General features: G+C 38.7%; 1 protein-coding gene across 2 annotated transcripts in view; it reads left to right on the top strand.

The window, feature by feature from the left end:
• Positions 1-23,171, top strand: part of RDX (radixin) — a 94,747-nt gene that overhangs the window by 24,009 nt on the left and 47,567 nt on the right. For both annotated transcript variants that reach the window (XR_009249444.1, XM_058686702.1), the window contains 8 exons: positions 105-188; positions 6,452-6,547; positions 6,966-7,240; positions 12,681-12,764; positions 12,967-13,113; positions 17,025-17,121; positions 17,589-17,752; positions 22,265-22,395. Coding sequence is in view for 1 of the 2 variants with exons in the window: in XM_058686702.1 (XP_058542685.1) it covers positions 105-188; positions 6,452-6,547; positions 6,966-7,240; positions 12,681-12,764; positions 12,967-13,113; positions 17,025-17,121; positions 17,589-17,752; positions 22,265-22,395 (1,078 nt within the window). In the remaining variant the exon portion in view is untranslated. The remainder of the gene's footprint in view (positions 1-104; positions 189-6,451; positions 6,548-6,965; positions 7,241-12,680; positions 12,765-12,966; positions 13,114-17,024; positions 17,122-17,588; positions 17,753-22,264; positions 22,396-23,171) is intronic.

Here is a 23,171-nt window from a genome sequence, read left to right as displayed (position 1 = left end):
GCACATTATGCTTTATTTTATAAATCAGATAATATTTTCTCATGTTTAATACTTAATAAATATATTCTGTATCCTAGTGATTTTCCCTTCTGTTTTTACTGCAGATCAACGTAAGAGTGACCACTATGGATGCTGAGCTGGAATTTGCCATTCAGCCCAATACAACTGGCAAGCAGCTTTTTGACCAGGTATCATTTAACCACATGAAGTATACAGCTTTTGACAATGTAGAGTGGAATATGTTGCAACTTCTTTGTATGTTTTTCTGTGATTTTACTGGTATTGCAGCAATGTGGCACTTGAAATTTTTCACGGTACCTATTCAAGATATCTGGCACAGCGGTACAGACACTGTTGTTTCTCATTCCTGCATTTGAGAGATAGGACTTTTTAAAATTAATTATTAGGTTTTGGTTTTTTTTTTTCTGTTTGTATCTTTTTGTTTGTTTAAATCCAAGTTAGTTAACATACAGTGTAGTAATGGTTTCAGGAGTAGAATTTAGTGATTCATCACTTATATATAACGCCCAGTGCTCATCACAAGTGCCCTCCTGAATACCCATCATCCATTTTACCCATCCCCCACCTCCCTCCCACCATCTACCCTCAGTTTGGTCTCTATGGTTAAGAGTCTCATGCTTTACTTCCCTCTTATTTTCCCCTTCCCCTGTGTTCATCTGTTTTGTTTCTTAAATTCCACATGAGTGAAATCATATGGTACTGGTCTTTCTCTGACTGACTTATTTCAATTAGCACATTACACTCTACTTCCATCCAGTTTGTTGCACATGAGAAGATTTTATTCTTTTTTGATCGTTGAGTAATATTCCATTATATATCTCTCTCTATATATATATATATAGATATATATAGATATATATATCTATATCTATATATATCTCCCACATCTTCTATATCCCACATACCCCACATCTTCTATATCCATTCATCAGTCAGTGGACATTGGGCTCTTTCCATACTTTGGCTCTTGTTGATAATGCTGCTATAAACATTGGGGTGCATGTTCCCCTTCAAATCAGTATTTTTGTATCCCTTGGGTAAATACCTAAACATGCAATTGTTGGATCATAGGGTAGTTCTATTTTTAGTTTTTTGACGAGCCTCTGTACTGTTTTCTAGAGTGGCTGCACCAGTTTGCATTCCCACCAGCAGTGCAAAAGAGATCCTCTTTCTCTGCATCCTCGCCAGCTTTTGTTGTTGCCTGAGTTGTTAATGTTAGCCATTCTGACAGGTGTGAGGTGGTTTCTCATTGTGGTTTTGATTTGTATTTCCCTGATGATGAGTATCTTCATCTCTGGATGTTTTCTTTGGAAAAGTGTCTGTTCCTATCTTCTGCCCATTTCTTCACAGGATCATTTGTTTTTTGGGTGTTGAGTTTGTAGTTCTTGAACCCTTTATCAGATACGTCATTTGCAAATATCTTCTATTTCGTAGGCTGCCTTTTAGATTTGTTGATTGTTTCCTTCGCTGTGCAGAAGATTTTATCTTGATGAGGTCCCAGTAGTTCATTTTTGCTTTTGTTTCCCTTGCCTCTGGAGACATGTCAGTTAAGAAGTTGCTGTGGCCAAGGTCAGAGAGGTTGCTGCCTGTTTTCTTCTCAAGATTTTGATGGTTTCCTGTCTCACATTTAGGTCTTACATCTACTTTGAGTTTGTTTTTGTGTATGGTGTACGAAAGTGGGCCAGATTCATTCTTCTGCATGTTGCTGTCCAGTTTTCCCAACACCATTTAGCAGGTATTTCTTTAACATCTGCTATCTAAAGCATTGTAATGAGGACAAAAAAAGGATTCAAAGATACTGTGCAAAGTGGAGTGGGTGGAGATCCTAGACAGAGGGGATGGCAGGAGCAGAGGCACAGGGAACTATAGGCTATAAGGAGATACCTAACATCTGTTTGGTGTTGTAACCTCATGATAAGTGAACATGGGTGTCATATTAAGGAATTTGGACTATGGGTCTTCTCTTTGTTGTCTCACTCTTGAGTGCACATTTGAGTCACCAGTGGAGCTTTAAAAAAAAAAAAAAAAAGCAATGCTTGGAAACCTCCTCCAGAGCTTCTGATTTAATTGTCTGGGGCCTACTGTAAATCATTAGTTTTTTGTTGTTTTTTTTTTTTAAGCTCCCCAGGTGTGCCCGGCTAACTCAGTGGGTAGAGCATGAAACGCTTTAAGTTTCCCAGGTTTTGCAGTATGATGATGTAACTGATGTTTTATTGAGAAGGGAAGGAAAGAGATTGGTACCCAGAGGCCAAGTGGTTAGGAAGGTTGACTTGATTGCAAAAGGGAGAAAGGTGATAGATTTTGCAAGGCATGAGACTCTGGGGTGGATGTTTACATCAACTTTTACATCTGAGCTGAGCAGAGAGCAGTAGTCTGTGGTTAGACTTCCTTGAACTTAGAGAACAGAACAGGAGACAGAATTTCTAGTGTACAGCAATAAGTAACCTTGTAGATATTTTGGTTTTATTATGTAGCATTCTATCACATACCGATCCAAAATATGATATAAAATTCAAAAATCCCTGGGAAGTTGTTTCTTTTCTTAACAAAGTATACTTAATCTTCCTGATTAGGTAATTGATGATCTTGAAAGCCCTGATAAGGTCTTTCTGTAAGATGAAAGGTTTTTTTGTGAGTGAGCAAATTCTTAAAGCAAAATCATAAGCAGCTACATGCACCATACCTTATACACATCTTACCTTGTGAACTAATATGATATCCTCTTCTGTTGATTCTTCTCGGCTTCCTGTTTGTGAATATATAGCTTATCTTACTTTACTTTAATAAATATGTGAATGGAGAGGTGCCTGAATGGTTCAGTTGGTTAAGCATTCAACTCTTGATTTCAGCTCAGGTCGTGACTCACAGTTTGTGGGATTGAGCCCTGTGTTGTCAGCCCAGAGTCTTTTTTTTTTTTTTAATTTTTTTTTTTCAACGTTTTTTATTTTTATTTTTGGGACAGAGAGAGACAGAGCATGAACAGGGGAGGGGCAGAGAGAGAGGGAGACACAGAATCGGAAACAGGCCCCAGGCTCCGAGCCATCAGCCCAGAGCCTGACGCGGGGCTCGAACTCACGGACCGCGAGATCGTGACCTGGCTGAAGTCGGACGCTTAACCGACTACGCCACCCAGGCGCCCCTGTCAGCCCAGAGTCTTTTGGGGATTCTCTCTTTGCCTCTGTCTCTGCTCCCCCCCGCCCCCCACAAAGTAAATAAACAGTTGAAAAGTTTTAATGGAGTCAGCATTCATCGTACTTACTTTGTAGCAAGTTGAAATGTCATAGTGCAGTGTTTGTGTTAGTCAAAAACTAATGAGCAAGTGGGCCTTTTTGGTATTGCATATGAGAAATAAAATACTTGTTTTTTATGAAGCAGAGTTGCTTTCGTTTGGATAGCAGGGGGAAAGGACACCTCCTTTATTATAGTGCAGTACTGTGTAATATAAGAGTGTGGGCTCTGGAGCCACACTGCCTGCGGTAGGGTCCTAGCTCTAGCTGTTTGATTTGCACAAATTACTTGCTTTGCCTCATTTGTTTCATTTGTACAATGAGGATGGTGATTGCACTCTTCTTCCCTGAGGAGGTTGTTGTGAGTTAAGTGAGAATCCATCCATGGAAAAGTACATAGGACAGCATTTGATACACACCCAGCTCATAGTATAAGTGAAGTTCTAGATAAGGAGTATCGTTATCTGTAATGTGCTCCCTAAGCAGTTATTTCTTGGAGTCACTGTTGTTTCCTGACAACTTCTCTTGAGTCCAAATGTTAGGATCTAAAACCAGGCTTTACCTTGAGTATAGTGAGCATATGGAGTGGGTTGGCAGGTAGGTAGGTTTAGGGTCTGACCAGGAGCAGACTAGAGATAGGGGTCCTCTCAAACAAGGGTCCATAGCAACCTAAATCCATCTGTAGCAAGGCCTTACTTCTGATCATGATGAGCTTGAGGCCAGCTGCTGTGCATAGGGGGCTCTAATTGAGTGCTTGGGGTCCTTTGGTTTACTGCCTGATTCTTCCCACATTATCCTTCACTTACAGCTTCCACCTGTGGGATTAGTATTCGCACCCCTAAGAAGTGTTCAATATGATCTGTTAGGATGCAAGAAAAAAAAATTAAAATGTTTATTTATATTTTTGTCCTTTTTCAAGTTACTTTAAAAATACATGTTTTATAATGTATTACTGTGATTTTTGCCTGTGCATAATTTATAGATAAGCATACATATATTGTAGTTAAGTACCCAAGTATTTTTTTTTTAAGTTTATGTATTTATTGAGAGTGTGAGAAAGAGCATGCTCAAGAGAGCCAGAGTTGGGGAGGGCAGAGAGGGAGACAGAGAGAATCCCAAGCAGGCTCCTCAGGACTTGAACCCACAAACCATGAGATCATGACCTGAATCGAAGTCAAGAGTCAAGACGTTTGACTAAGCCACTCAGGCACCTGCTTCCTCAAGTATGTTTTTACGTACAAAAGTATGTGTCTGAAAGTTTCTGAGAACCCTTTGAGAAGTAGTAGGAAAAGCACTGAAGAGATAGGGCCTTTTAAAGAATTTCACAGCTGAGCCTTCTTGTTCTTCCTGGTGTTTGTTGTGATGGTCTCCAGTTAGTTAAGGTACTGCCCTTTGTGCCCACTGTGGCAGATCCCGCCTTTCCTTAGCAAGCTCATGAATCTGGCAAAGCCTAAAGGCAACAGTTGAGGCAGCTACTTTGATACATTTCTCTCCCTTGCTTTTGACCTAAGTAAGTTTCTTACTCTGCTGCTCTGAGCTGGAATGTATTCTTTGGCTCTGATGGGACAACCTGTCTTTTGCCAAAGTTAAATTACTTGGGATCTCCTTTGTGTAGCTTCAAGTTTTGGTTGTTTGGCATTGATCAGTTTTTGCATCAGTGTGAGACTTTATATCCCATATCATGTAGAAATTTGTTTTTGTTTTTTTGATGATAACTTTTCCTAGCAGAGCTAAATGTTTTTTTCTTATTTTTAATTTTTTTGGTGTGTGTAATTTCACTGAATTTTTCAAGAGAAGGAAAGTCAACTGAAGGGTTCAGTATGCTATCTTGAAATCCAAAAGCCTGACACATTTTTAGATATGTTTAAAAAAGAATTTTTTTAACATTTACTTATTTTTGAGACAGCGGCAGGGTGTGAACAGGGGAGCGGCAGAGAGAGAGAGAGGGGAGACACAATCTGAAGCAGGATCCAGGCTCTGAGCTGTCAGTACAGAGCCTGACACGGCACTCAAACTCACAACTGTGAGTGAGATCATGACCTGGACCGAAGTTGGAGTTTAACCGACTGAGCCACCCAGGCACCCCTGTCGTTAGCTATTTTTTAAAAATAAGCCAAGAATATCACTTATAACTAATGTTGAATCTTTCTCTCAAGCTTTTAAAATATTAATAAACTCACACCTCTCCTGGCTCATTTCCCTCACTTTCATCTTAAAATAGATTTTTTTTTTTTTTTTAAATAAGCTTTTTCCAAGTGTTGGTACATTCTTGGGTGGGTCCTAGCTCACCACTCTATTTACTCTAATACTTTTGAGTACCTTCCATGGGCTACTAATTCTTTATAGGGTGACATAATTAAGATGAATAAGACAGTAGTCTCTGACCTTAGTTTTAAAGAATGAAGGAGGGTAAATAGACACACTACTTCTCATACAGTTACTTATGATAAGATAGAATCAATGTTCCAGTAGCTATAGATACTAGATAAAGTGCTGTGGGAACATTAAGGAACAAGTGATTAATTTTATCTGTATAATAGGACAGCTTCATTCACAGAAGGTGTGTTAGTTGAGCTGGGCCTTGAGGAATAAATTATTCAAAAGGGGGCGAAAGTACAGAAGAAACATTCTAGGCAGAAGAAGAAGCATGAGCAGAGGTGCAGAAGGGTAAAATTTGGGCATGTTCCAAGAATGGTTTCTTGCTCAGTGGAGGAAGAACATAGAATATTTATATTGATGGTAGGTGAAGGGTATAGTAGAGGGGGCATGAAATCACCAGCTGGATCATCAGGAGGTATGGCTTTTACATGTCCTCAGGGACTCTTATCACCAAAATGATACTATTTGCCTTGCCTACCCAGTTGTGTAGTTGTGGAGATAAATTGAAATAGGCAGGTGGGATTATGACAGCTTTGTATCTGTTTCCTGGACTTGTGATCTCTTGGGGTCATGATGAGAGATGAGAAAGAAGAAGAGGTGTAAAAAAATGGATCACATAAAATGGAAATGACATTGTAAACTATATAAAACCTGAATTTAAATTTTCAGAAATGTTCCTTTAATTAATACATGACATTTAAGAAAGATCTTTATAACAAAGGAATATACCTATAATACCTCTGTGGTTTTGTTTTTCTTTTGAAATGCAGGACCATTTCCTTATACTATGAATGTTGAACTGAAATTGAACTTTTTTTTTTAAGGTGGTGAAAACAGTTGGTTTGCGTGAGGTCTGGTTTTTTGGGCTGCAGTATGTGGACAGCAAAGGTTATTCTACATGGCTTAAACTAAATAAAAAGGTAAAAATATGTATAAAATTCAGCTAGTAATTAAGTTATTTTGAAGTTATGATCATGAATTTGTACTAGGAAAGCGCAGGGTCTGACTGACCTCAGACTTCCTTTTACAATTATCTCTGAGTCGTTAAAGGTGTCATGTCTTTGCATTCAATAAGTTACCATGAGTTTATCATCTTAGAAAAAGGAAATGTTCGCTTTTCCTGTTTGAAAACTTAATGTGTAATAAATATCAGGTGTAACTGACTCAGTTTGACTTAAACATGAAGAATAAGCTTCTTATAAGTTTGGAATCTTACTTACATACTAGAGTCTTATGGATTTAGAATCTTATTTATATTTTATATCCTGCTTTCTTCTAAAAAAGAATTTGATATGAATTTACCATTTTTGTTGATGATGTTTGAAATTATCGTTCCAGGTGACACAGCAAGATGTTAAAAAAGAGAATCCTTTACAGTTCAAATTTAGAGCTAAATTCTTTCCTGAAGATGTTTCTGAGGAATTAATTCAAGAAATAACCCAGAGACTTTTCTTCCTTCAAGTTAAGGAAGCTATTTTAAATGATGAGATATATTGTCCTCCAGAAACCGCAGTTCTTTTGGCTTCCTATGCTGTTCAGGCCAAGTATGGAGATTATAATAAAGAGATTCATAAACCGGGCTACCTGGCTAATGATAGACTCCTACCCCAGCGGTAAGTGAAACATATATTTTTAATTTTTTTATTTTTCAGAGAGAGAGTGCATGCGAGCAGGGGTGGGGGGAGGGGTAGAGGGAGAGTGAGAGAATCTTAAGCAGACTCCATGCTGAGTGGAGCCCTAGACTAGGCATCTGAAAACTGAGTTTCAAACACCTTTTAGGGGTGCCTGGCTGGCTTAATTGGAAGAGCATGTAACTCTTGATCTTGGGGTTGAGTTCGAGCCCCATGTTGGGCATAGAGATTACTTAAATAAACAAACTTAAAGAAACAAAACAGTATTTAAAAAAGTTAAAAACTGGGATGCCTGGATGGCTCAGTAGGTTAAGTATCTGACTTTGGCTCGGGTTATGATCTCACAGTTCTTGAGATCAAGCCCCACATCAGGATCTCTGCTCTCAGCACAGAGCCCGTTTCAAGATCCTCTGTCTCCCTTTCTCTCTGTGCCCCACTTGCACTCTCTCTCTCTGAAAATAAACAAACTTTAATAACAATAATGAAAAAAATAAAAAGTTAAAAACTTAATTTTAATTCTATAGAGGAAGTAATAATTTCCTAAGAAGATAAAATAATACATGCTGTTCACCAAAGACTCAGGAATATGAGACACCTCATAATCTGTGGTTATTTAGTTTCAGTTATTATTCCAACCCCAGTTCTTGTCTCAAGATTTTTTTTCAAGCATTGAATTGAATAGTTGATTACTAGCACAGTAGAATTTTGTTTCAGATAAGGATTAGTTTTTACTTTTAATTGAGATTTAAGTAATTTTATTTTTATTGACGTATATTTGGCACACAGTGTTACATTACTTTCAAGTATACAACATAGTGATTCCACAACTCTGTACCATAATTGAGGTATAATTTGTACTTAGTAAAATGCACAGGAGGTTAAGTTTTAAATCAGGGCCTAAGGTAAATATTATGTATAATCAACATTACCCTTACAGTTTCTTAATTTTTTGTAGAACAGGCATGCTTTATCTCAGGTATTACATAGATGATCTGTTTTTTCCCCAAGATTTTTTTAAAGTTTATTTATTTATTTTGAGAGAGAAAGGGAGAGCAAGGGAGGGGCAGAGAGGGAGCATTCCAAGAAAGCTTTGCCTTGTCAGTGCAGAGCCCAGTGTGGGGCTCGAACCCACAAACTGAGATTATGACCTGAGCCGAAGAGTTGGATGCTTAACTAATTGCGCCTACACAGGCGCCCCGATGGTTGTTCTTCTGTTAGATTAGATTGATGTTTAGTTGAGCGCAAGATGAAGTAATTGGCTTCCATTTAATAGTCAGGTGATGTTTTATAATATTTTAAACACGGGAATCATATTTACGCAAAATTTAATTTTTTTATTTTAAATGTATGTGTGCTGTAACCCACTTTGTTTAAAAGGGAGGATGATAGCACGTGCCCTTCAAGATCTGGTCCATAATTTTGAAGGTACAGATAGGTGTTCTTCAGGTTGGTAATGTTTGGAGAACTATTTTAAGCTATCTGAGCTTAAAAGAGTCTTACTCATAAATGAAAATACTGAGCACCTGGGTGGCTCAGTCATTAAACATCTGACTTCTCAGGTAATGATCTCATGTTTCCTGAGTTCAAGTCCCACGTTGGGTGATCTTGAGCCCTGCTTCAGGTGAACATGAGCCCCACTTTGGGTAATACATAAGCCCTGTTGCGGGTGAGCCCCACTTCTCTCTTCTCTAACCTTCCCCCTACCCACCCCTCCTGGGATTCTCTGTCTCTCTGCCCCTGATTCACTGGCGCCCCTACCCCAAATAAACAAATAAGTAAATAAATACATACATACAGTAAGTTTCCTTTAAAAAAAATAAAATCAGAATACTAATTTTTGTATTTAAAATGGAGAAAATACTTTCATAGTGATGAGCTTATTTTATGTATGGTATAGTACACTTTTTCTCACTAAGTACCCGAGGCGGGGAATTAGTAATCAGGTTATTTGGTAGTCATAAATCAAACACAATTTGATGCCTTTGATGGATGCTTTTAGTTCTTGTATAGAAAAACCTGGATAAGCAGTCTGTTCTCCCACAGTACAGTTTAGCTCTCTCGTGATGTGGATGATCAGCTCCACCAGATAGTATCTCTCTCCTTTGAAAAGAACTAGATATACATAAATTTTTATGTGCCACTTTTCTGACTTCGGCATCTAGGTAGTGGGTAATACAGTTTTGCCAAGATATGGGGAGAAGGAATATGTTTTGGGGGAGGAAGATTTCAGTTCTGAATCTACTGAGTTTGAAACATAACCAGTATAACCAAGGGAGATAGTATTCGTTTGTAGGTGTGAATCAGAACAAAGTCTGATACAGTTTTGGGAATAATCAGCAAATAGATAATTATCCCATGGAATGAAAGAGAAGAACTTGACAGTACATCTAGAATGAACAAAAGGCCTAAGACAGATATTGTTGGAAGTTAATTTTTAAGTATAGGGGAAGAGGCTCCTGTAAGGCATAATTGAGAAAAAATGCCAGAGTCCAGAATAATAGCAGAGGAATGTTAATCATGGAAGCCAAGGTATAAGGAAGGACTGGCTAGCAGTGTCAGATAGTACTAACAGGTCAAATATGAGGGAGAACTAATGTGTCTGTCGGCTTAGCAATAAGGAGATTGGTAGTGACCTTAGTAGAAGCAGCTTCCGTATGGTGTTGGTGATTGCAGCCCGATTGTGGTGGACTAGAGGCAGTAGATGCGAGGTATGCAAACGAAAGGTAGTGAATATGGGTAGTTCTTAGAAGTTCGGCTGTGAAAAAGAAAATAAAAAACTAGGAAAGCATGAGTTTATAGACATGTTCTTTAAAAGATGGGAAAGAGCTGATTTACTGTAATTCCTTTATTCTCTCTACAAACTTTTGAGTACCTCTTCAGTGCTGGTACCGGGCATATAGTGGTGAGCAGTATGGATGTGACAATAAATATGTCCCGTCATAAATGATGAAGTATAGATCCTGGGAAAGTGAAGAGAGAAGTCCCTTAAAAGCCCAGATAGACAGATTTAAAGCCAAGTCAGGGGCGCCTGGGTGGCATAGTCGGTTAAGCGTCCGACTTCAGCCAGGTCACGATCTCGCGGTCCGTGAGTTCGAGCCCCGCGTCAGGCTCTGGGCTGATGGCTCGGAGCCTGGAGCCTGTTTCCGATTCTGTGTCTCCCTCTCTCTCTGCCCCTCCCCCGTTCATGCTCTGTCTCTCTCTGTCCCAAAAATAAATAAAAAACGTTTAAAAAAAATAAAAATAAAAAAAAAATAAAGCCAAGTCAGACAGATTAGCCAGGAAGAAAGACTCCTTTTTCTGGACAGAAGAAAGAGAGGGCGGGAATTTTTGAATACCTGCAGACTCCTACAGATTAATAGTACAAGTGTATTATGCAAAATGCAAACAAATGCTATTTGAAATGCAGGGTATAAAAAACTAGAACATAAATCTTACTGGCACCCAAGTTAACCCATACCTTCAGATTTATTTAATATCATGATCCCAGCACTTGGCTGCACTGATTATGCCCTCAAGGCTGATTACATTCCTCTTGGTGAGCAGTGGAGGCAAGGCAAGGCAAGGCAGCAAGAGAGTATAAAGACAAGAAAAATGTAGAAACTTAATTGCTCTAAGGGAGAAGACAAAACTTCTCTCCCAAAAAGCCAAGGGCTTAAAAGAGGATACACAGAGAAAGGAGCAGTGCATTGTAAGAACATAATGGTTTGCTTGAGACCTCATTAAGGAATCCATTCTAAGTAGTGAGTAACTTGTGCAAAAGATGACGACATTCTGAGATTCCTTTATACTGCCAAGACATTCCTAGGATTCACATAAATTTTTTATGCAGTTGAACGATAATATTTTAACACCACAGCTTTTGCTGTTAATAAAGTAGGATCTGAGGATTCACCAATAAAGAAAGATGTATAATTATCATTATCTGACCCAAAGAGAATAGAAATAAATAATCTGTAGTGTGTAGAGCAGATATATGCGTGTAGAATTTGCTGGTTTGGTGTTAAGATATTAGTAGTAGAAAATAGGTTTGCTTATATTAACGTAAGGAACACTGGGAGGATTAAAAAGAAACTAATAAAGTTATTTGGACAGTGTGGGGTGGTAAAAAGTATAACTTTTCACTTGTGTAATTTTATATAAAGTATTATCTAAAGAAAACAATTAAATTTAGCACCAAGGAAAGTAAATACATAGAGTAAAGGAAGAAATTAAGGCTGGAGAATTCTGATTTTCACTCTGTTCTCTTATTTTTCTGTTAGTAATGAGAAAGTCATTTTCCTTTTTTTCTTTTGTCCAATAGTGTATTCATTGGAAACATTTCAATTCCCATAAAGTATCTGTGTAACTGTTTTTTAAAAATGTATTATTTAGGGGCGCCTGGGTGGCTCAGTCGGTTGGGCATCCGACTTCAGCTCAGGTCACGATCTCGCGATCCGTGAGTTCGAGCCCCGCGTCGGGCTCTGTGCTGACAGCTCAGAGCCTGGAGCCTGCTTCCGATTCTGTGTCTCCCTCTCTCTCTGCCCCTCCCCCGTTCATGCTCTGTCTCTCTCTGTCTCAAAAATAAATAAATGTTAAAAACGTATTATTTAAAATAATTTCAGGATTCTAGAAACTTTTTATCTTGAGATAATTCCAGATTCACAAGCAGTTGTAAAAACTAGAGAGATTCTTTGTATCCTTCTCCCAACGTTTTGGTAACGTCTTGCATATTGGGTACGATATCAACCAAGATATTGATACAGTTCGCCAACCTGATCCAGATTTCATCAGTTTTACCTGCAGTCAGGCATTTGTGTGTGTGTGTGTGTGTGTGTTCTGTGCAATTTGATCATGTATATAGGTCTTTATGACAGCCACCATCACAGTTAAGGTACTGAATGAGTCTATACATTTTTTTTTTTTTTTTTCAACATTTTTTATTTTTATTTTTGGGACAGAGAGAGACAGAGCATGAACGGGGGAGGGGCAGAGAGAGAGGGAGACACAGAATCTGAAACAGGCTCCAGGCTCCGAGCCATCAGCCCAGAGCCTGACGCGGGGCTCGAACTCACGGACCGCGAGATCGTGACCTGGCTGAAGTCGGACGCTTAACCGACTGCGCCACCCAGGCGCCCCAAGTCTATACATTTTTTTTAACTTTTTTTTTTTTTTAATGTTTATTCATTTTTGAGAGATGGAGAGAGCGAGCATGAGTAGGGGAGGGGCACAGAGTGAGGGAGACACAGAATCTGAAGCAGGCTCCAGGCTCAGAGCTGTTAGCACAGAGCCTGATGTGGGCTCAAACCCACAAACCGCGATATGACTTGAGCCAAAGTCAGACATTTAACCGACTGAGACACCCAAGTGCCCTAAGTCTAGACTTTTAAATGAATGTTGATTTTGAATCATAGAGGCATTCTCATAGATTTTTTTCCCCTTACAGTGTTTTGGAACAACACAAGCTGACAAAAGAACAGTGGGAAGAAAGAATACAGAACTGGCATGAAGAACACAGAGGAATGCTGAGGTATTTGGGTGGCTATTTTCTTAGTGTTTTTCCTCAAAGTATTTTTATTTCACAGCATGTATTAATATATCAGATTATCCCCCAAAGATCATTCAAGTTGTATGAATAAATATAAAGTACTACTTTGTAATCCAAAGTATTTTTGTAATTTTTTTGGTATTACCTTTATTTAAAGGTATTACAATAAACTTTATTTTAACAGGGAAGATTCTATGATGGAATACCTCAAGATTGCACAAGATCTAGAAATGTATGGAGTCAACTATTTTGAAATAAAAAATAAAAAGGGAACCGAACTGTGGCTAGGCGTTGATGCTCTGGGTCTGAATATTTATGAGCATGATGACAAGTGAGTAAATTAGTTGCATGGTAAACTAGTCATTAATGATTTGTATGGCTTTAATTTTATGCTGTGTCTGTAAAAGTTCTTTTTTGGCTTGATTACTCTTACTGCCCTTTTTTTTTTTTTTTTTTTTTCTTGCTTAAGTGATTAGTTAGGGCCCCATAGACTTTTGGATATCATGTGTCCATCTTTGCAACATCTTATAGCTTCAGAGTTCTGCTTCTCAGTGTATTTATCAGATGGAGTGATTCACTTCTTTTGCTCTCTTATGAGTTCTGTCCAGTAAATTAAATTTGTTCCCTGTATAGGTGAAGAATAATTCCTTAAATATTATGCTTGGCATATAGGTTGAAATTGAAATTAACATATATAAGAAATCAAGAGCAATGAGAATGAAATTAATAGATACATGATTTATTGTATTTTGTAACACCTTTTTTTAGACATTTATAGGAATTGTTTTGAATTTTTTGAACATCAATAAAGTAGAATATCACTATATCAAGTAAGCATAGTAGATAGTGTTATTATTATTATTATTATTATTTTTTTTTTTTTTTAAATTGACCAGGTAGTAATTTTTATATTGGTATAAAATACATCAGACTCTTAAAATACTTTTAGGAATGATAGCTACAATTGCTTTATATTTTCTTTAATTTATTTGCTGTACCACATAAACATTTAAGTCCATGCCAGTAATGTCTTCCTCTAAGGCATTTCTCTTTATTCTGTCTAGAATTTTAGTTTCATTATTACAAATACTTGATAAAATAAACATTTCTAACAATAAGTCTAAAAGAGAGCATTTTACTAATTTTACTCTGATAATATAGTTTTTACTTACATTAACAAGCAAGTTAAAAGGCTATATCATTCAGAATAGAATATTTTGAAAGTTTTGAAAAGCAAAATGGATTTACAGACCCAATTTTGTGGCCCAAATCTTTTTTCCCTTTTCTTTCTTTTAAAAATCATTGAATTAGTTTCTATTAGACTACCCATTATAAATATGCTTACAGATAGGGGCGCCTGGGTGGCTCAGTCGGTTGGGCAACCGACTTCGGCTCAGGTCATGATCTCACAGTCCGTGAGTTCGAGCCCCGCATCGAGCTCTGTGCTGACAGCTCGGAGCCTGGAGCCTGTTTCAGATTCTATGTCTCCCTCTCTCTCTGACCCTCCCCCGTTCATGTTCTGTCTCTCTATGTCTCAAAAATAAATAAACGTCAAATAAAAAAAAATTTTTAATACACTTACAGATAAAAATGGGGAATATGAAAGAGAGGGGGTTAGCTCAGGATGGGAAGGACTAAGATTTGAGATTGTGGACAAAAGGGATTTTGGTCTTATCTACACTGGTTCACTTTTTTAAATTTTTTTTATTTTTTTAATGTTTGTTTATTTCTGAGACACAGAGAGACAGAGCATGAGTTGGGGAGGGGCAGAGAGAGAGGGAGACACAAAATCAGAAGCAGGCTCCAGGCTCTGAGCTGTCAGCACAGAGCCTGATGTGGGGCTCAAACTCAAAAACTGTGAGTTCATGACCTGAGCCGAAGTCAGTCGCTCAACTGACTGAGCCACTCAGGCGCCCCATCACTTTTTTTTAAATCACTAAAATCTATTGTATTTCCAAAATATTTTTAAAAGTCAAAATAGTGGACAACTTTAAAAGCTTGGTTAGGTTCGTTTAACAGTTCTGCTACTAATTGCCTTTGTGACCCTGGTCAGGTTATTAACTCTCTGAAATTCATGTAACTGCCAGGCTCACTTCACAGGATTGTTGTGAGAATTACATGAGGAAATTGCTTTAGAATTTTTCAAAATAATGTGTAAACATAGTACAGCCTTACCTAAAAAATACTGTGTTCCTTGTGGCGCCTGGGTGGCTCAGTCACTTAAGCATCTGACTTCAGCTCAGGTTGTAATCTTCCTGTTAGTGGGTTCAAGCCCTGCATCTTGCTCTGTGCTGATAGCTCAGAGCCTGGAGCCTGCTTCAGATTCTCTCTCTCCCTCTCTCCTTCTCTCCTTCTCTCCCCCTCTCCCTCTCTCCCTCTCTCCCTCTCTCCCTCTCTCCCTCTCTCCCTCTCTCCCTCTCTCCCTCTCTCCCTCTCTCCCTCTCTCCCTCTCTCCCTCTCTCCCCCCCCCCACTCCACGCTTGTGCGCATGCGTGCACTTTCCCTCTCTCTCTCTCTCTCTCTCTCTCTCTCTCAAAATAAATAATAAACATTAAAAAAGCAACTGTGGGGGCGCCTGGGTGGCTCAGTCAGTTAAGCGTCTGACTTCAGCTCAGGTCATGATCTCGCAGTTTGTGGGTTCGAGGCCCTCGTCAGGCTCTGTGCTAACAGGTCAGAGCCTGGAGCCTGCTTTGGATTCTATGTCTCACTCTCTCTCTGCCCCTCCCCTGCTCACGGTCTGTCTCTCTCTGTCTCAAAAATAAAACGTTAAAAAAAATAATAAAAACAACTGTGTTCCAGCATCCCCCTTTTTAAGCAGGTAACTTTGACATTTGAATGACCATTAGAGGGCAGTATAAGTCGTGGATATTGATAAAGTTTTATGCAGAAAAAATTATTTGCTGTGCTTCAGTTCTTAATCTCCTTAAGAATTAAAAGAACTATCAATAGGTAGAAATTCATACTCTGTTCTCAGAAGACTGATTAAAAAGATGTCTTTTGGCCAGCATGGATGTCATAATCATTTTGCTCACTTGTTATTGGATAAGAGTGACAAGTTTGATGGGTAGTCTGAAACAGTCAAATATATGAAAAGCAGAAGAAAAGTTGTTATTCCAGTATGTGTGTGGTGTGGTAAAATGGAGGTAAGTGCTGCATAGTTTTAAAGTTGGAATTCCAGCCCTGTCATTGATCCAAACATTGGTGTATGTGTCTTAACCTTTTTTCTTTGGAGATAGAATTCACATACCATAAAATTAATCATTTTAAAGATACTGAAAATTAGGGGTGCCTGGTGGCTCAGTCAGTTAAGTGTCCAACTTCAGCTCAGATCATGATCCCATGGTTTTTGGGTTCGAGCCCCTTGTCGGGCTCTGAGCTGGCAGCACAGAGCCTGGAGGCTGCTTGAGATTCCGTGTCTCCCTCTCTCTGCCCCTCCCCCATGCATCTCCTCCCTCTCTCTCTCTCTCTCTCTCTCTCTCTCTCTCTCTCTCTCTCAAAAATAAACATTAAAAAAATTTAGGGGTGTCTGTGTGGCTCATTTGGTTAAGTGTCCAAATCTTGGTTTTGCCTCAGGTCATCACCTCACAGCTTGTGAGTTCGAACCTTACATTGGGCTCCATGCTCACAGTGTGGAGCCTGCTTGGAATTCTGTCTCCCTCTGTCTCTGCCCCCCCCCCCCCAACTTGTGCGTGCTTTCTTTCTCTCCCCCACCCTTAAAATAAACTTAAAAAAAAATTAAAGATACTGAAAATTGTGTTTTTAATGTTATTCACAAATACTCATTTTTAAAGTAAAGAGAGGAAGGAAATAAAAAATTTTCATATTTAGTAACAGGTCTATAAATCACATGAAAAGTTATGAAGACTTCTTTTTTCCCTGTCCTTAAACATTTTTAATAGTTGTAGTAGCTTGAATCTAAATAGAGCTAATACAGAACCCCAGGAAGCTCAGTTCTGCACTCTGGGTTGCTAGTGTTTTCTAGGTAATTTTAAGAAAGCAAGTGTGATGCTTTCAAGGCTCATGAAGCATTTATGAAATCCGTTGATAGTTATTCTTTGTTTTATGTGACTTAACTGATCAAGTTTCCCCTTAGAAGATAATGTCAGTAGTATAAGTAAGGTAATGCATTTGAAAGTCTGGCACTCTTAAGACTGGTCATTCAGCTAAATTGTCCCCAAAATGTTAATGAATTTTGCCTTTTGTTTCTTGCTTTTAAGTAAAGGAATGCTTTCATTTTTTAAGGTTAACACCTAAAATTGGTTTTCCCTGGAGTGAAATCAGAAATATTTCATTTAATGACAAAAAATTTGTTATAAAGCCAATCGACAAAAAGGCACCTGTAAGTAAAATTCTTTATGTTCTGTATTAACTCTTTTTTAATTTCTGCCACTTTGCTGTGATAATCATTTGAAGAATGGCATCGTTCATTTATTGACTTGCTCCTGACTCGCTCTTTCCATAGTTTAACTTTCCCAGTGAGAAAATAATGAATGCTAGTAAATATACAAAGTTTTAATCTTTTTTATGACAAATATTAGAGTTTTATGTTAACTCAGATTCAGCTATAACGTGGGTGATGTTTGTTAACAATCCTCATTCCTAAGAAGCAGTTAAAACACTTGTTCGCTGCTAGCCTTCCTAGTCCAGTGCAAATGTGGCATAGTCACTTGGAGGTAGGAAGTTTTATGATTTCTGAACTGTGTGTAATACGACATTAGGATTCATACCACATATTAAAATTTAGTGCATGTTATTGTGAGAGACACTATCTTCAGGAAGATTTTAATTCAGAAACTTTATGTTTAGGATTTTGTTTTTTATGCCCCTCGTCTGAGAATCAATAAGCGGATTTTGGCTTTATGTATGGGAAACCATGAACTGTACATGCGGAGAAGGAAGCCCGATACTATTGAAGTGCAGCAGATGAAGGCTCAGGCAAGGGAGGAGAAACATCAGAAGCAGTTGGAAAGGTATGGAATTTAGGTCTGTGATGCGTAATTGAGTAGGTGAGCTAAAATTTACGAATGCTCAGTTTGTTGAGCATTCTCTGAGTTTACATTTTTGCGTTGTTTTCATTGTATTAAAATTGAATGAGTGCTCTCCTTATCCTCTTCTGAAATGAGTGTGTGTACTCTGCGAGTGACAAATCTTTGACATGTTTCTGAGAGGGTAGCTTCCCAGGATTTCACAGATGTACTTTTTTTTTTTTTTTTTTTTTTTTGAACATACTTGCTTTTCCCTGACTCACTGGTTTGGGTACCATAGTAGTTTGGAATTTTTCAAGTTTGTTTCCCTTCTGACTTGTATTTCCAAATTTTTCAGGATAAGAATTGCTGAATATTTTGCTTTAAAGCCATATCAGTGACACTGTTGAACTGAAGTGAAAAGTCATTATACAGAGCAACACCAGGACCCCCGCCAGTGACACTGATGTTATCAACCATGGTTACATAGACTTTTGGAAAAGAGACTGTTAAATATCCTAGAGAGTTCCTGAAAGGGACAGATACTGAATGAAAGCCTGTGGACGCTGGAACCCAGATTACCAGAGTCAGCAGCATTATTCCCAAATCTCATCCTAGATTGACTTGGGCTTTAAAATTAACTTTCATTGAGGAAATCTTTGTGGTATAGAATAATACAGTCGTTTAAGAAATGAGTGGGTCCTAAACAAAACAAAACTGAGGAGCTCTAAACATATATAAACTTACATATTTCAAACATCTTGGAAAGAACGGGATTTGAATATAAGAATTAAATAGGTCCTCTGCTAGATAAAATTTTACTACTTCCCATTTTTAGTGTTTGTGTTTAATGATGTTTTTGTTTTGTTTTTTTCTTAAATGTTCTCTGTAATTTAGATAGCTCTCCTCAGGTTGTCTGCCTTAGAGAAGTCTACTGTGTTGCCAGACGTTTTTTTATGTAGGCATGAAACTTTCCAGTAATTCCTCACCCCATCATTAAAGATACTAACTTGGATTGACTGTGCTCTGTCCCTTTTCACTGCTCTCATGTAGCTTAGGATCACATTGTGGTTTTAGGCTTACATGCTTTTTAAAGTGGTTCTTATTGGGGCTTTACTTTCTATATATTCATAGCCATCATAGCCTCTCCATTTCCCTCACAAAGACTAATTTTTTTCCTTCTTCCTTTCCTCCCTCCCTCCCTCCCTCCCTTCCCTCCTCCCTCCTTCCCTCCCTCCCTTTCTCCCTCCTTCCCTTCCTTCCTTCTATGCATTCTCACCCTTACCCGTACCCTCTCTTTCTCACTTCCCATCCCTTCCCTTCCAGGCCCATGTCTAAGATCTCCTGTCATGAATTAAAAAAAAAAAATCACACCTCATACATATCACTCCATAAAATGCCCTCTGTTCTGCTTCCCTGTAATGTTGATACATGATTTCCATTCTTAAATATGTTTGCCTATTTGTCCTTTATTTCTCTCCCATAGAGGAGTGCTGGATGGCTTCTAGTGTATGTAGTGTGATTAATAAGTACCATTTGGTGATCGTACCGTATTTGAGTTACTCTGAAGCCCAGATGGAAGTGGAAGACTTGAAGTTTCCTTTCTCACGCAGTAACCATGCCGTGGTTTCTGTCTCAGATAAATTTTACAACCTTTCACTGGCAAACATTTACTACCTCGTACCGTGTAGGAATTTAGTCACCGTTTAATTCATTCGAGTTGCTCAGAGGAGGTTTTACGTTAGTCTGGCACACAGGGATCTGGCAGGTCGTTCAGAAACGGCGTGCCAAGCCTTCATCTAGTCCCCGCTTTCCAGATCAGAGAGAGAAAAATGACAGCCGTATGTGTGGAAGCAGTTGTGGTCAAGCCCTCTGGCGGAGTAGCCAGCAGTAGAGGGGGTAGGGGTCGCTTCGCGAGCGCTGCCTGTGCTGCCGGAGTGGGGAGGGGGCGGCAAGGCAACCTCTCTCCCGGAAGTGCCGTTGTGCGTGGCCGTGTTCTGTCACCTGAACTCCCATAACTGGATTTTTGGCAGTGAAGGCGATGTTCTGTACCGTGGGTTGTTGGGCTCTGCAGTCTGTGCTCTAAGTTCTTTACATCCAGGTTGAATGATAAGTCCCTCTGTAATTCCTGAACATTTTTTTGTATGGCTAAAATCGTTACCAGATAAAAAATGGAGACAGTTTAGGGGCATCTGGGTGGCTCAGTCGGTTGAGCGTCTGACTTTTGATTTTGGCTCAGGTCGTGATCTCACAGTGTGGAGCCTGCTTGGGAATCTCCGTCTCCCGGTCTCTCTGCCCCTACCTGCTAGCGCTCGCTCTCTCTCTCTCTCTCTCTCTCTCCCCAAATAAATAAATGTATATATATATTTAAATGGACACAGTTTAGAATCAGATATCTACGTACCAGTTGTAGCTTAGCCGTGCAGTATTCTGTGTAATGGCCGGCTGCTTGTGTCACTGTGACCCAGCTTCAAGGTTGCAGAGATTTTTGTGAGAAAGAAAGACAGTAGCATACAGACATTTAGCCAAGTCCCTGGTGCTTAATAAGAAGTATAATAATGCTTAATATTATTAATGCATAGTCTGGATGAAAGCTGAATATAAGTTAGCTTTTACCCTTTAAACCTGTAATTGGGTTCATCTGATATTCTTTAAAAGGTAAGGTATTCTAAAATACTTTATTTTCTGCATGTTAGTGGAGAATTGAGAGTTTATTAATATGTTATATATGCTCTTAAACTAGAACGACTTGGTCAAATTAGGGTTTCCAAACCTAACCTCCGAATAAAAACTTACATTTGTGGCTTTGCTTAACCACAGGAGGCTTCATGAGAAAATGCACCTTTACTAAGGCTTGAAAGTTAGAAATAGGCTTAGAGTTAGTTAGAGGGGGGTGCCCTTGAACTTCAGGTTTTGGCCTGATGTACTAGGTCACCCTTAGCTGTCTGTCTTACTTCTTGTTGACTTGTTATAACTCTGCCCGTTTGCTCCAAAGCTGGAGCCTCTTTCTGTGGCAGGGGCAGTTAAATATCTAGGAGCTGCAGGAATTTTTAAGTTTAGGTTTATAGAGTAAGGGAAAAAAGCTTCAATGATAAAACTTTGCTAATGACTTTATCACAGACTGGAAATTGAGATTTTGTGCCTGAAATTCAGAATTGACACCAGATGGCAGTGATGGGTTTTGGGGGGAAATTTAGATGTACTCAGATAAGAATCAGACATGAAATCGTCATTGATTTTTTTTTTTTTTTTTTTTTTTAATTTTAGAGAGAGGGTGAGTGCTAGCAGGGAAGGGGGCAGATAGAGAGAGGGAGAGACAGGGAGGGAGGGAGAGAATCCTAAGCAGGGTCCATATTGATGCTATCCGGGCTATCCCACAAACCTGAGATCATGACCTAAACTGAAATCAAGTCAGACGCCCAACCAACTGAGTCACCCAGGTGCCCGATTATTTGATTTTTTTTTTAACTAAAAAAAGAAAATTATTCCCATTAAAGTAATGGGAATATTGAATATTGATTAAATTTATGAAATAGTATATTTCTGGCCCTCAACATAGAGTCTGACCCCTGGTAAGTTCTTGGTAGATGTTTGATGAGTGAATTTGGCTATATTTAGAAGAAACAGTCTCATTAGGCCCCTGGCAGATGCAGGAGATAAAACTGGCCATTTATATCAGCTTAAGTTGGTGCCACCTTAGGAATTAAAAATGTGTTAATTCATGTTAATGATTGAACATTCTTGCCTTCCCAGGTTATTTTACTTTAAACAGTTTAAGTAAAATAACCTTGTGTACTCCTTTTAAGCCTTCTTATTTCTCTCAACAAAAGTGTGCGGTTAACTCCTTTTGTGCTGACCTGTAATGTGTTGTCAGAATTCACCAAGTATGTAAGTGATAATTCTCCTAGCTTCCCCCCACCCCCCATTCAAATCCACATGAAAAATATGCTTTGTATACAGGGATATATCTGACAGTTTTACTTTCCTAGCACTTCTGTAAATTTTTACCTTGAAAATCTTTCCACAATGGCTAAGTTGTTAATACCTTTTTAAGCAGTCCTGGATGACATTTCCTGTGACCTCACAAAAAGAATGCCTTGTAATCCCGTGCATGTGCATATCACAGGGCAGTCTTGTATTTTCAACTGGGTGGTTTTTTGAGATCAGCTGAATATAATGAAGACTCTTAAAATACTTATACTTAGGGGTGTCTGGGTGGGTAATTCCATTGGGTGTCTGAGTTGGGCTCAGGTCATGATCTCGCAGTCCATGAGTTCAAGCCCTGCATCAGGCCCTGTGCTGACAGCTTGGAGCCTGCTTCGGAGTCTGTGTCTCCCATTCTCTCTGCCTCTCCCCCACTCAAGCTCTGTCTCTGTTTCTCTCAAAAATAAATAAACATTAAAACAAAATTGTAAATACTTACACTTAGATTTTTCTTAGTTTACTCACAGTACTTGAGTTTCACGTCAAAATTTCTACGTATTAGTATGTAACAAAGCAATTCTAATTCCTCTTAAGGGCACAATTAGAGAATGAGAAGAAGAAAAGGGAGATAGCAGAAAAGGAGAAGGAGAGGATAGAACGTGAGAAGGAGGAGCTAATGGAGCGTCTACGGCAAATAGAAGAACAGACGCTGAAAGCCCAGAAAGGTAGGAGCTTCTGTTCAATGTTGAATTCACAATCGTTCCTCTTTTGTCAGATGTAATATTTCCTTACTCTGTTAAATCTTATTTGTCTTGTAGAATAAGTCCACTTAGTTGTCAGATTAATACATACTGGAATCACATCCTAAACACATTTAACTGAGGCGCGTAGAATGTTCCTGTGTTCGTGTGTTCTTTCTTTTTTATTTATTTAAACACGGAGCTGTTTTCATGTGTACCCTTATTAAATGTTGTAAATGAGTGCATATATTAACTTTTCCCCCTTACTGTTCAGGGTTCTGTAAACACACATTTTCACTACTTGCTAGCATTTCAACAAAAGCCATTTTATTCGTTGCTTTATGGATATTTCAGTACTTTAAGGCAGCTAAGTAATTTAAAGTGTTTTAAGCTATTCTATTATAAACTCCTTTGGGACTCCATCTCTAAAGTTCATTTTAGCATATTAAAAAAGTACACAACACATAGAAGTGTTTGTTTTTGGTAACACATTGGGAAGAACTACTTCCTATACAGAATGTAACCAGAATGCTACAGTGTATAGTAAGGAAAATTGGATTTAGAGAGTGGTTTATATTAAATAAGTCTAGGATATACTACTTAAAAAATTTTTTTTTTTAATGTGTACTTATTTTTGAAAGAGAGAGAAAAAGACACAGAGTATGAGTGGTGAAGGGGCAGAGAGAGAGAGAGAGAGGGAGACAGAATCTGAAGCAGGCTCCAGGTTCCGAGCTGTCAGCGCAGAGCCCTATGCGGGGCTC

Source organism: Neofelis nebulosa, chromosome 10, assembly GCF_028018385.1.
Source record: "Neofelis nebulosa isolate mNeoNeb1 chromosome 10, mNeoNeb1.pri, whole genome shotgun sequence".
In the NCBI taxonomy this organism is placed as follows: domain Eukaryota; kingdom Metazoa; phylum Chordata; class Mammalia; order Carnivora; family Felidae; genus Neofelis; species Neofelis nebulosa.
The sequence above is the reverse complement of the archived record's forward strand: the minus strand, read 5'-3'. Positions and strand labels throughout refer to the sequence as shown.